Source organism: Taeniopygia guttata, chromosome 10 (assembly GCF_048771995.1).
Source record: "Taeniopygia guttata chromosome 10, bTaeGut7.mat, whole genome shotgun sequence".
NCBI classification, from domain to species: Eukaryota; Metazoa; Chordata; class Aves; order Passeriformes; family Estrildidae; genus Taeniopygia; species Taeniopygia guttata.
The window spans coordinates 18,446,571-18,459,605 of NC_133035.1; the positions used below are offsets into that span (position 1 = coordinate 18,446,571).

The 13,035-nt window shown below is 49.1% G+C and overlaps 2 protein-coding genes across 3 annotated transcripts in view; both read right to left on the reverse strand.

Annotated features, from left to right (window-relative positions):
* Positions 1 to 2,168, reverse strand: part of IGDCC3 (immunoglobulin superfamily DCC subclass member 3) — a 100,362-nt gene extending 98,194 nt beyond the window's left edge. Inside the window, exon 1 of the mRNA XM_030281980.4 lies at positions 1,868 to 2,168. Coding sequence (XP_030137840.1) covers positions 1,868 to 1,934 — 67 coding nt within the window. The 5' untranslated portion in view covers positions 1,935 to 2,168. The remainder of the gene's footprint in view (positions 1 to 1,867) is intronic.
* Positions 2,169 to 5,901: 3,733 nt separating this feature from the next.
* IGDCC4 (immunoglobulin superfamily DCC subclass member 4) overlaps positions 5,902 to 13,035 on the reverse strand; it is an 88,170-nt gene continuing 81,036 nt past the window's right edge. For both annotated transcript variants that reach the window (XM_030281223.4, XM_030281224.4), the window contains exons 19-20: positions 12,156 to 12,320; positions 5,902 to 10,579 (exon numbers count right to left, since the gene is read on the reverse strand). In XM_030281223.4, coding sequence (XP_030137083.4) covers positions 10,052 to 10,579; positions 12,156 to 12,320 — 693 coding nt within the window. In that variant the 3' untranslated portion in view covers positions 5,902 to 10,051. The remainder of the gene's footprint in view (positions 10,580 to 12,155; positions 12,321 to 13,035) is intronic.

Genomic DNA, 13,035 nt, shown 5'->3' on the forward strand with positions numbered 1-13,035 from the left:
TTTTGGGGAGTTGGAAAAGCACAGGGCTGGGAGTGGAGCATCGTGTCCCGCACTGCTCCGACACAGCATCCCCGGCGCTGATTGCCACTGACGCGGGAGGGTTTACTAAACTCAGCAGAGCGCACAAACACCTTAGCTCGCTGTTTTCCACGTCGAGAGCACAGAAATCCACCGAACAGGGGGAAAACACCGTCAGAACCAAAAAACTTTGAAAGTGTAGTCAAACACTCCTCAGCGGGACCAGCAAAACACACTCCGAAGTCAGGAGCCACTGACCCGCCAAGGCGCAGCATAAACAAACACACAGAGCAATTTGGACAGCAGCAGGCGATAACCTAGACACAAATTCAAGTTGCTAAAGTTTTAAGTTTTGCTTTCAAATATTCACTTATTTTCATTTCTTCTGTCAAAAAAAAAAAAAAAAAAAAAAAAAAAAAAAAAAAAAGAAAACCAAGCCAACCAAGCCAAACTTTTTAAACCATCCTCATTTTACTACTCAGGAACCTTAACATAATAACAAGACCTGCTTCATTACATCCACTTCTATTTTCCGTGAGTTACACTGGCTTCTCCTCCTCGCGCGGTTGCTACGGACCACGTGGCGAGATTTATGATACTACTAACCCACAGCTTTGCTTTTCAAACACCCTAGCAGCTAATCTTTGATATATCTAACACACATTTTTCTCCCTCTGACCATGCTGGGCTGCTTACACGGCTTTTTTAAAATAGTTCATAGAATAAGCACAGAATGGTTTGGGCTGCAAGAGACTTTAAAGACCGTCTCATTCCAACCCCCCCTGTATGGGCAGGGACATCTTACACTAGCCCAGGTTGCTCAGTTCCTACTTTTCCTTATCTAGAAGGCTGTTAAAGAGAGACTAGAACAGGATGCACACGGGTATTTTGCTGCAGAACAGCATCTTTGTCAGATTAGACCCATGCTTAAGTAGCATCACCAGTAGAAGAAAAACACTGCCATTTATCTACAGGACATGTGCACAGTAGGTTCAGGGAACGCTCGCTTTTGATGTTTTGTTGTCCAGCCAGGTGGACTGTGTTAGCAATGCGGACAGAGCTGGCGTTACAGGAGAGCACAATATACTTATAAGTGTGAAGTTGATCGCCCTCATCCCTGCAACTTGTCTCCCAACATCTCTTCTCTGTCGCTATCAGAGCCTTTGCGAACGAACGCGACGTGTCCGTCGGGCGCTGCCTCCCGCTCCCACTGCGGTGACGATCCCGGCGGCTCTTACGATCCGGGCACGGGTGGATGGTCAGCCACGCCACTGCCCCGGCAGCCACCACACCCCTTCCCCAGCGCCAGCGATGGGGGCTCGGGCTCCACAAACACCACCATCCCTCCCTAGAGCCCCCCGCACAAGGGGTTTCCAGCTGGAAGCACAGTTTCTGGGGAGCACTTCGGGATCTCTGCGCATGAAGGCGCTGGACGGGCTGGTGCGGGATACTGCAGCCCCAAGCCACCACCCCTGCTCGCCCTCCCGGAGGAACGCGCCCCGTTCCCGCGGGGGATGCTGACCCGCGGGGACCCCACGCCGCCCCGGCGGACACACGCGGAGCTGCTCGGCCCCGTTCAGCCGGAGCCACGGGGAAGGGCAGAGCGCGGGGCCGCCAGTGACCGCGGGCGAGCGAGGGGAAACGGGACCGGCGGCGGGGATGGCGAGGGACAAGAGGACGAGCAATGCCGTGGCCAGCTCGGGGGTGATGAGGGGACGCGAAGTGCTGGAAGGACGGACGGACGGAGCGGCCGCGGGGAGCGGCGCTGGTGCCGGGCGCGGCGGCGGCAGGTCCATGTCCGCGCCCCCGCCCGCTCCCCCAGCCCAGCCCAGCCCAGCCCGGCTCTTACCTCCGCGGCAGACGAGCAGCAGCAGCCCCAGCAGGCAGGCGGGCAGCGCGGAGCCCGGCGGACCCATGGCATCCCGGGCGGGCGGGCTCGCCTCCCTGCGCCCCACGGGGAGGGAGCAGCCCGCCGGCAGAGAGGGAGGGAGGGAGGGAGGGGAGGGGAGGAGGGAGGGCGGCCAGGCGAGAACCACCCCCAGCTGTGGGGAGGGTGGGAGAGGGGGGGAAAAAAAGGAAAGGGGAAAAAAGGGGAAAAGCGGCTCTCAGCGGTGCTGCCCTCGGCGCGAACACGCCGCCGCGCCGGGCGGGCGGGGGGCGGCGCTGAGGGAGCGGGGCCGCCGGCGGGCGGGGGGCGGGCGGGCAGCGCCTTGCGCCATCTTGCGCATTCGCCGGGGCGCCGGCAGCGCCGGCCGGGCTGAGAGGCGGGGGCTGCTCCGTGAGGGGCCACTCCGCACCCGGGACCCGCGGGGAGTGTGCAGGGAGCCTCACGGGTCTGCCTTCACCGGAGCCCCCTCAAGGCACTCCCGTGGCAGAGCACGTCTCAACACCCACTCACGGGTCGAGCCTCACCGATCTCCCCTCATGTGCCTCGCTCACCAGAGCCCCTTCGCGTTTCTCCCTTCACAGGAGCCTTCTCTTCATAACCCACTCACGGGTCTCCCCTCACTGGTGCCACTTCACGAGGCTCTCACCAGTGCCACCTCACGGGGCTCCCCCACTCCGAAGCCCTGTCACCGGTGCCCCCTCACGGATCTCCCGTCACTGAGGCAGCCCCTCACGTCTCCCCTCAGCAGAGCCGCTCCAGGAGTCTCCCGTCACCGGTCTCCCCTCCTGTGTCTCCCTCACCAGAGACCCCTCAAGTGTGTCCCCTCCCTGTCACCGGGGCCCCCTCACGTCTCCCCTCAGCAGAGCTGCTCCAGGAGTCTCCCGTCACCGGTTTCCTCTGGTGTGTCTCCCTCACCAGAGACCCCTCAAGGGTGTCCCCTCCCTGTCGCCGGAGCCCCCTCACGGATCTCTCCTCACCACTTCCGCTTCCCGGGGCTCCCTTCACAGAGCTCCAGGGATATATCAGGGAGCTATATATCCCCTCACCTGTCTCCCCTCACTGGGGCAACCTCGCAGGGACACAGAAGAGCCTGGCTTGTCCCACCTCTGTGCTCCTGATTTTAATGCTGTCCTAAGCGACTTACCCGAGTCAGTAATGCAGGTGTTGGACCAGCCCACTCACCTGGGAAGATGCCCCAGTGAGGAAGGGCCCAGTAAGGGATGAGTGTGCTCCTGAATACTAAAGGACAGGACAATTTTCTCCCCTCCTGGCATAAAATAAGGATAATGTGTTCTCACAAGGCTCTCACCTCCTGTGCCCACACAGTATTTTGTGCCTTCCAACTGATCCTACCCTGTCCCTTGGCCCATGTTCTCCACAAACATAACTTATATCATCACTTCCAGCAGCAAAAGCCAGCAAAAGCCAGCCCTGCAAAGACAGCTCAGTGTTTTGTGGTGTTTGCTTGGCAAAAATGAACTAAAATTAAATAAATGTCAATCCTAACCAATTTCTTTCTTCAGACTAAAACCAGATTTTGTGGACTGGGTTACTAAACCCTGTAACCATTCCTAGAAATCTGGGGAAAAACTCTTTGTGAAGTGCAGCAATGTGAGGCTTCCCTGGATGGTGCACCCTGAGCCTGTCGGAGTCGGCTAACGAGGAAAGAAGACGTCACTACATCTGCTCCACATTAAAGCTTCCTTCGTTTAGCAGAGGGTTGAGCTGTACGAGGCTCCTTCCAGCTGGGGAAGAATTTGCTCTGGCTCCGCCAGCCTCATGGTAACATCTGAATTTCTGTGCTGTCCCTGACCTTTTGGCACCAGCCGTGCTCTTGCTCCGACTCCCTGGCTCCTGCCATGGGGCCCCATCAGCATTTATGTAACGCTTGAAGCCATCATGGACTTGTGGCCGCTATTACTGAGGATGGCTTGTGGGAATTAATAATTCCAAGAGAAATTGAGCACTATGTGCTTTACAGGGCTGCTTTCCCTGTTAACCACAGATTTTGTGTGCTTTTGCTGCCATGTGCCCTGGCAGCACCCAGAGGCTGGGGGAGGTAGATACATGTTTAGGGTATCACCCTAAACATCTTGCAGATTACACTGGTGACAGCACTGGTGGCACATTCTGAAATCATCCACTGCTGCCAAACAATAGGACTTACATGAAAAACCATGAGATCTTTTAGGAAATAGGCAGGTTTGGGGATTTTGGAGCCACCTAAGAGCAGGAATTCAGAGCACTCATGTTTTTCTACGCTCTGTAAGTATGAGGGCTTAGAAAAGTTGCTTTGTACTGGAGGCAGGAATTTGCTTATCACACTGTGAGCAGAAATCGGAGCCTTTGGAAAAGCAGCTGGGTTACAGGAGTGACAGTGTCCAGTCCAAACTGGGGCTCCAAACCCTTTCCTGCAGAGCAGTCGATGGGTCCATTCCTCCGTCTCCCCTGCTGTTGAGGGGCACAGGATCTGTCTGTCCCTCTGCCCTCCCTCTCCACAATGCCCTCTGAGGCTCACCCCTCACTCCCTGCACAGCAAATCTCCATCAGCTCCAATTGTGCTCCTGATTTACACCAATTAACTGCAAACTGAAGTCCCTAAGACACCATTAGTAGTTTCAGTGGATGAAGTGGGAGATTAACTTGTCTGAATTCACTCAATTTATTATTCTATGTGTAATTGTGGTTACCCTGCCTGCTAACAGCCTGGGAGCTTTTCCCTTATGTATGAACATGCAGGGTTTTAGCATCCACTTCATGGTCAGTGAGCAATGGGGAGTGGGAGCTAAAATTGTGGCACCCATCTTGAGGCACTCAGCCCAGAGCCATGCCAGCAGTGCTGGAACAACCCCGGGACCTGATTCTGGAAGCTGTTTTCCCCAGCAGAAACCATTTTCTCTGTGTCTGTTGAGAATCTGTGAAGCAAACCTGGCCACGTCACTGCATCACACAGCCCATCGTCTCATGCTGTGCCTTGTTCCAGAGGGCTGAGCTGGGCCATGCACTGCACTGGCAATTGTAACTCCCGGAATTACCTGAGACCAGGAGAAACCCAAGCCCGCTGTAGTGTATTTCCAGCTGCATCCTTACAGTGTGTCAGGGTGACAAAGGTTGTGAAGAGAAAGAAACGTAACCTGATGCTTTGCTGTTCACTTCTCACCTGTAACTGCTGTGTCAGTCCATCTCTGTCATCCATTCCATCCCACCGTGGCTCCTCTCAGCAGCCTCCAATCAGCATCCTATGCTGTGAACTGGGAGCTGGAAGAGTGATTTGCAGTCACCCATCACCCCCTCCAAGGTCCTTCCTTGCTCGTTTGTGGGGTTACCTATCATTAGGAGAAAGACTCATCAGAGTTACAGTCTGACAGAGTTCCCTTCAACCACTATCAAAGAACACTGTGCTAAGTGCAGATTTATTACCTCTGTAATGCAGATAAAATGAAGTTTTATGGCTCTGTAGTTGTGGCAGCATAAAGTAATAATGGAAACTATGTACTGAAGTAGGGAATGCATCCCAGGAAGGGAGATGCACAGGAGGGTAATAGTAGTGTCCTTGGGCACTGGCAGGTATCCTCTCACCAATCCTGCTGGACACAAGCCACCAAGGGCTCAGCCTACTGTGCCATCCAAGAGAACTCTCACCACTCATCTGCTAGATGCCTCTGCTTATTTTTACCATTAAAATTTCCCAGCAAGATGAAGCATGAAACTGGACAAATATTTTTTCCTATAGGAATCAGTTCAAAACTGAGAAAGCAGCAAGCATCCAGAAATGCCTAATGAATCCAAACTCTGCTCATGTCTGAAATTCCAGAAGAAACCCTAAGGAACCAGGTACCCACTACCATCTCACAATCACAGCCTTCACGGTGATGAGCTCTGGTACTGAAGTGGTGTGAGTGTGAATCCTGCATTCTGCTCCCACCACTGCTTCTGCCAGCAAGGTACAGCCTCACACAGCTGGAGCAGACTTAACTGTAAGACAAATTCCACTGTTTAAAAAAAAAAAACATTTTATTAATAACCCATTAGTTAAGGAATATAAGGACAATGTATTACACTTTAACACTAAAGAGTATTTGTGGAGTAAGAACAGTCTCTGAAGAAAGAAAGTTATAATAAAGTACAGTATGGAACCAAACACAGACACAACCTTCAAACAAGATCAAGTTCTGGTTACACATCTTTATGCACTGTGCAGAAAATGAAATTTAACTTGAAAATACAAGCAAGGGAATACAGTAACAGAAGTAGATGGTAGATTTCTGCTGGTTAAACACTTCTTTTCTAACAAAAGTAGCGATTAGAAAAGACACAATGATTCCTTCAAAACACCTATTACTAATGAGATCAAAACCATATACAGTGTTCTATTAAAATGGTTGGTTTTTTACACAGCAATATTTCATGGGCTGATTGTTAGCTAGTAATGTAAAAAAAAATCACAAACTCTAAATCAGAAGTTATCTCATTTGAACTATTTAAACCAGAACTTTGCTGCCTGTTAAGTAAGAAATCAAGTCAACATAAAGTTGATAGAGGTTTTTATCTGAGTTGCATGTTTCATGTAACAAGAAATGAAAAGAAATAAAAGGATGAGAATTGTGACTCTCACAGCAGCATGGGGAATATACAGTTGTGTAGCCAAAAAGTAACATTAATACTAGAAAATTATGCCAGTGAGACAAACCTGACATTTTAACAATGTAAAACAATATACACCAGCAAAAAAATTGAAGAGCAATAATCTTTAGTGTTACTGAAAGGAAGAAAATGAAGAAAGGAGTCTGGTGTGCAGGAACATTAAGCATGATGGGTAATTAAAGGTATCAACAGTTTGTGTGCCTGTGAGAAATCTGCAAGAAAAAGCTACTTATTTCATGATAAAAAAATATATGCACTGGTTGCTTCAGCTTTACACATCAAAAGTGTATTATGTGTCTTCGATTCAGTTCTAGCTGAGACTGAAAGGTCCCTGCATGTTCAGGGCAGGGGGGGACCTGAAGCACAGCTGAGTTGGACATGGACATCCAGCACTGTGTGGACGTGTGCTCATCCAGGGACAGCTTTGGTGCTGCTGGTCAGTGGTGACCTCTTGGCTCCAAAGGAACTGTCTGGCTTTTCTGCAACTCAGGTTTGCCCTACCAGCCCATGGCCTGCACAGTTCTTGGACAGCCAAGCACTGCCAGCTTCACATCCTAATATAGTTTGGTGAAGTGTAATGAGATCAGAACAAGCCTCAGCATACAGTGACAAAAGTGTTTTGGGGATGTGTAAACAAAACTGTTTGTGGTCTGCTGCATCTCCCCAAAGCTCTCTGAGCCTCTAACTATTGTGGTGGTTTGGTCCTCAGACCAAAGTGATCCAGGGGAATGGTGCCCACTGTTCCTGCTGCAGTGAGCTGCAGTGCAGGCAGGGACAGCCTTCAGGCAGCTCAGGGCTGTACAGGCAAAGCAGGGGGTGCATGTACAAGGGAGCACCCCCAAAAGTCTGGCACACTTCTACATCAGCCTCTGTCCCCTTCCATCCCCCTGGATGGAAAGTGGCAATGTGGTTTGTGCAGGGCCTGTTCTGTCACTGAGGAAGGGCAAGGACTCTTCATGGAACTGGGACCTGAGGGCCACCCTCTCAGGTCAATGTCCCCCCACGCACCGCAGCGAGCGCCTGGCCTTGCCCAGCTGGAGGGTTTGTACCTCTGCGACTGCATCGCTCCCAGAGAACTGTGAATTGCCCTTATTGCCTGCAATAACACTTCACTGCTTATCTGTAACCCTGCTAAGTCATGAGTTTCAAAGTCTTGTGGCAGTGGGTTCTGGAGGTTATTGACACACTTCCTCTGCCCAGTTATGTTTCCTTGCCTTTTCCTCACTCCAGTAGCCCACACACCAACTCCTGCCTTTGCCTGCTCACTGGCACTGATTTCCAGTCTCTATCTCACAGCATTGCAAAGTCATGGCTAGTTAGAGCATGGAACAGCATTTCTTAAGACTCCTCAAGACACCAAGCTGGAGAAACAGAGCAATCACAATGACTGGAAATACAGCTGGTTACTGGAACAGTGTGTCATACTGGGAGGAGATGCTGCCAGCTGTGGAGAAGTGGAAGCTCCAATATCCTTCCCATCAGAGTACATGGAGGCTTGGAGGTTCTCATTTGCTGAAAAGCTGGAGGTAAAAGGGTTGCAGGGTGCTGGTGAAGTGAGGTTTGCCATGTTGCAAGCAGTGGTACCTCCAACCCAGTTGTCACCAGGAAAAACAAAATCTAAAGTCTTTTACAGGATCTCAAGTTGGCACACAGTTTCCCCATATACCCTCGGGAGAATTTCAGCAAGAAAAGAGGAAGGTGGGTATCTTTTCCTTCACTTTTTTAACAAATGGTGAGATGTCTGAATCCTCCAGGAAGGCAGAACATTCATCGAACACCCATGAACAGAATTATTGATCATTGTTAATTCCAAGCAGCCGGTCCAATCTTGTAGCATTTGCAGTCAAACCCTGCAAGCCTGGAGCAGGACAGAGACCAGCTAAAAAAAGTAGAGAAAAGTCCACCTTCAGCAGGGCCAGGCTGAGAGACATGTCAGCAGTAAGCATACAGCATCAGCAGGAAGAGTCACTGGATGATTTTCAAGCCAGACTGACTGGTATGAGACCAAAGATTTAATTTTAAGGCTCTGGTGGCGCTCTGCTTTTCAAAAAAAAAAAAAAAAAAAAACAAAAAACAAAAAAAAAACCACCCAAAAGCACTTTGGCCAGGACTATCAGAAGTGACTGAAAAATTTCACTTGTTCATCCAAGGTTTTCAGCAAGTCCACTACTTACAGAAGGCTCAGTGCTGCTCTCTGTAAATCAGAACCATCTGAGATGTCTCCACACGGGCACCCAATAAAAGAGAAAATAAATACATGCCCCCAGTATCACAAGTAACTTTTGCAATTGCTGGTTCTTCTTTCTATTTGTTAGTATAAGCTTGTTGAGGAAAGATGGATTGACATCCTGCCAGCTAAAGCAGTCTCCTTTGGCAGCTGCTGCAAAACACAGTCCTACAGAGAGACACAACCCAACTCTCTGGCTGTAGGGAAGGTGTCAAGAAACAAAGCAAGAGAGACATCAGATCTGCAGCACTATGTGTTAAAGAAGAGTCAACAACCAGTGCAAACATATTCTTTAGAAAAAGGCAGTATAAGAATAAGTTAAAACCTACAATGGACTATAACAAATGAGTAGATCTACTGCTTTTTCTTTTTTTTCCAACAGACATGAGGTAGTTGTGTTGTTAGGGAGGAAAAATAAAGAAAGAGAGAAGTAGTAAAAATGCTACTCTATACCACACACTATTCCACTTTATAAAATTAAATAATATAAAGATGTTCCAAGGAAATAAAAATACATGTTGTACATTAAAAGGACAGATGTGTACCTAAAATATTAGGTACAAGAACCTACATAAAACAAAGCCCAGGCTGGTGAAAAGACCCAGACGCTGCAGAAGGTTCTATATAGTACAAGTTGTTAGAGGCACTCGTAGAGTGTGTAATAAAAGGCCACTACATCAGCCTGCTAGTAGTAGTTACTGCAGTAGCGCACAGAGAGAGCCTGGTAATCCTTCTAACCACGGGAGGGCAGAAAAGGCTGGTGCTTACAGCTCACTGCCTTTGTTTCTGGGGCTTCCACCCGCTCCTGGGACTCCTGTGCCAGAATTAATCCCAATGCTGCCAGGCAGTCAGTGGTGCCCAGGCACTCCCCAGGGAAGAGGCAGTTGAGAAGGATCCCTCGGTGCACTCTGCCACTTCCCAGTGTTAAAGGATGTCCTGCCAGCCACCTCGAGGGCCATGGTGAAGTGACAGCCCCAGCCTAGCACAGAAGGCTCTGTTCCATCGTGGTTCCACGGCAGACTTTGGCAGATGGCTCAGTCCTGCTCCCACCAACACCCAGTTCTTCATCAGCCTCAGCGGGAGGAAGATGGGCCTTTTCCAACCCACCTGGCTTCCCAAAGGCCTCTGTAGAGCTGACAGGTCCAAGCCCTGCTCTGGTGAGATGCTGCACCTGCCCAGCTCCTGCTGGGCTCAGCCAGCTGAGGGCAGGCAGCACCTCCTAGGGACAGGCTTTCCTCGTGCTTCAGCTCTGCTGTGATCAAAATCAGATCAGTTCATTCTTTGTGATTGTGGACATGTGCCATGTTCTCAGATGCTGAGGATGGACTGGTTAAACCAGAGTTACTACAGAGCAGGGCCTCCTCAGGTGCTGTGGAAAGCAACTGGCACTTGACTGGCTGCACATCACCCCTGCCTTCCTGGCTGGAATCCGAATCTCCACTCTCCTCCGAATCCAGACTTTCTCCATGCCTGTGGAAGCCATTGGTGAGCCCATGGATGCAAACAGCCTCTGGTTTGTCAGTCTTTGTGTCGGTACAGAGCAGCTCAGCCTGGGCCTGAGCCTCCAAATTGTCCACGCAGTCCACCAACACTTGGCCAGTGTCCTGCTGGGAACTGGGAAGAGCCAGCTCTGCTGAGGGGAGCTCTTCCAGCTCCCGGTCCTCAATTTCTGTCTCTTCGCTCTCCAGGGTGTGCAGCTGGGAGTTGTAGTCTCTGTCAGAGGCTGAAAAATCAGAATGGACGATGACTTCTGCTTCTACATGGTGAAGGCTGGCTGGCAGGTGGCTTTTCTTTGCTTCATTCTGTTATCAAGCAGTGGAGAAATTAAAAAAAAAAAAAGGTAACGTAAGTGAAATTCAGATAACTGAGGCTGTGACCAAACCAAGCAATAAAATTTATTTATTTTTAATCCCATTGAGTGCAATGGGATGTACATATGTCTCTATTAAGCATTATCTTGATATGTTTCTCAGGGCTTAGGTCTTAAGAAGCAACTCAAATCATCTCAGGATCATTATTTCTATTTTACGTTTGAGAAAGCCAGTCCCAAGGGATCAAAGTGATTTGCTCACAGTTTCTTGGCAGGCTGAAGCAACCATTTCTCCAAGCCTCTGTCAAAGACCACAATTTTCAAATCTCACCAGTGTGTTTCCATATTAAGGGCCAGATTGTTAGAGGCTGAGTGGGCAGCACTGTAGGAAACTGGTTTCTGAGATGGATAAAGGGGCTCCCTTCACTTTCCTCATTTAATTTTGGCTACATATCACAAAGTGTGTGTTTGTTAAAGTCCTGGTCACAGCCTGCAAAATTCTGTGTAAATTCAAGCACTTTAATTCAGAAAGAAAACAGTAAGTTCTGCTCCGCAGTGTTTAAGTGGAGTTCAGGCTACAGATCTCCACAAATCTGTCTGACAAGCAGGTCATTTTGTGAGATTATCACTCAATAATTTACCAGACAAATTATTGTAGAAGCTCACAAAGAGATCTCTAGGCAATCAACGCTCAGATTCTGGGCTGAGTGTGATGTAGCAGCAAGAAGACAATTCAGAGTATGGAAGTGATATCCCACGTGTAATTTGCGCTTTCTGTTGAAGCCAACTTTGAGCATCATTTACATATTTTAACACTTTTCTCTTTTGTTGACAAACTCTGATGGGTAAGCTGTGCTGTAAATGCTGCCCTGTAATTGGGCTGTAAAACATTGTCTTAACTCTATCCACAATGTTAATTACATCCTGTGTATAATTGATTTTCACACCACTGCTGATGAAGGAAACATAGGTAGGTTACTTAGAAGTATTTGCTGGGGAGGGGGAATGAACTTTTTCAAAGAATAACCAAAGAAATCTGGTACAGAGTCAGTCTGAGCAGGTGTCAGCTTCCTTTACTAAGACAGTTACACAGATGTACACTCTCCCAAACACAGGAGTGCATATTTATTCCAGTGATGCAATATCAGAAATAGGATTTCCTCCCAGAACACAAGTGCACTGAAAATTGCTCTGCCCTATCTGGAGAAGGGAGTTTAAATCAACCCTTGATCTCTGACTCCTTTTACAGCCAAAAATACAATCCCTCTGTCAGGCAAGCATGCTGTAGATCTTACTGACTGTGCTGAGCACTGCAGCTCCTAACTCACTCAGGCTGATTGCTGCCCAGCCACAGTGAAGACTCCAAGCAGACTGCTGGTGCCTGGCACCAGGTCCTCAGGAACCAGAACTGCCACAACCCTGCTGACAATCAAGCTTCTGACCCCACCTGGCCATCACCAGACCAACGAGCCCACAGAAAGGGGCTGCAAAAAGGAGAAAGGAAGATGGAGAACATAAATGGAAACCCACATGAGAACACACAAGTCGACAAAGCAGCAGATACCCACCATCACAGCGTCATAAACCAGGGCTTGTAAGAGAAGCTTCTGCCCTGCACTGGAGGGGAGCTTCAGTGACCCATTGACAGCAGAGAGAGGCTCTTTGGTGATGGGGTCCCCATATCTGGTGATGCTGTTTGTCCAGGCCTGGTTGGTTGATTTATTCCATGAAGACTGCAGGAGAAAAGTGGCAGGAGAAAAGATACAGTTATCACAGACATGTATTCTTATCCTCATACACGTGAAATGAGAAGCAGCTTGAAAAAGGAAAGTGCAAGCTGTGAAAATACCATAAATGTGGAGGACACTTCTGATAGCATCAAAATAAAAATGCTCTGCAATGGACTCACACGGTCCCTGCCTTAGAACTGGCTTTATTGCTGTTACAGAGCACAGGGATAAAAGATGCCAGATGGTTCACAACTGGTTGCATAAGGGGCTTTCCACTGATTCAGTGGGTAAATCATGGCACAGACATCATTTAGAAGTCCACTAAAATCAACTCCCTGCAAAGCTGCAACAGCCCAGAGCAGAATAAGCCTACTGAGAAATACCACAGAGCTGGGAAGGGACAGGGAAATCTGGAGCTGAGTGACCACAGTCTTTGCTTTGGCAGAAGCCATGCTCCACATCACAGAGAAGGACCCTCACCCTTGGGCAGTGCCCTGTGTGCTCCAGTAAGAGCTTGACATTCTGCTAAACCACTCGCTCTGCAGCACAGACAAGAGCTCCTGCTCCAAGCCAGGACTTAGGAAAACACTCTGCCATTCCTCATCAACACAGAGGCACAAAATTGGGGGCTTTAATTTTTTTAATTTTTTTTTTTTTTTTTTTTACAACAGACCACCAAGCAATTCTTTGCTCAGCTTTAAATCCCCTGGGCAACCAG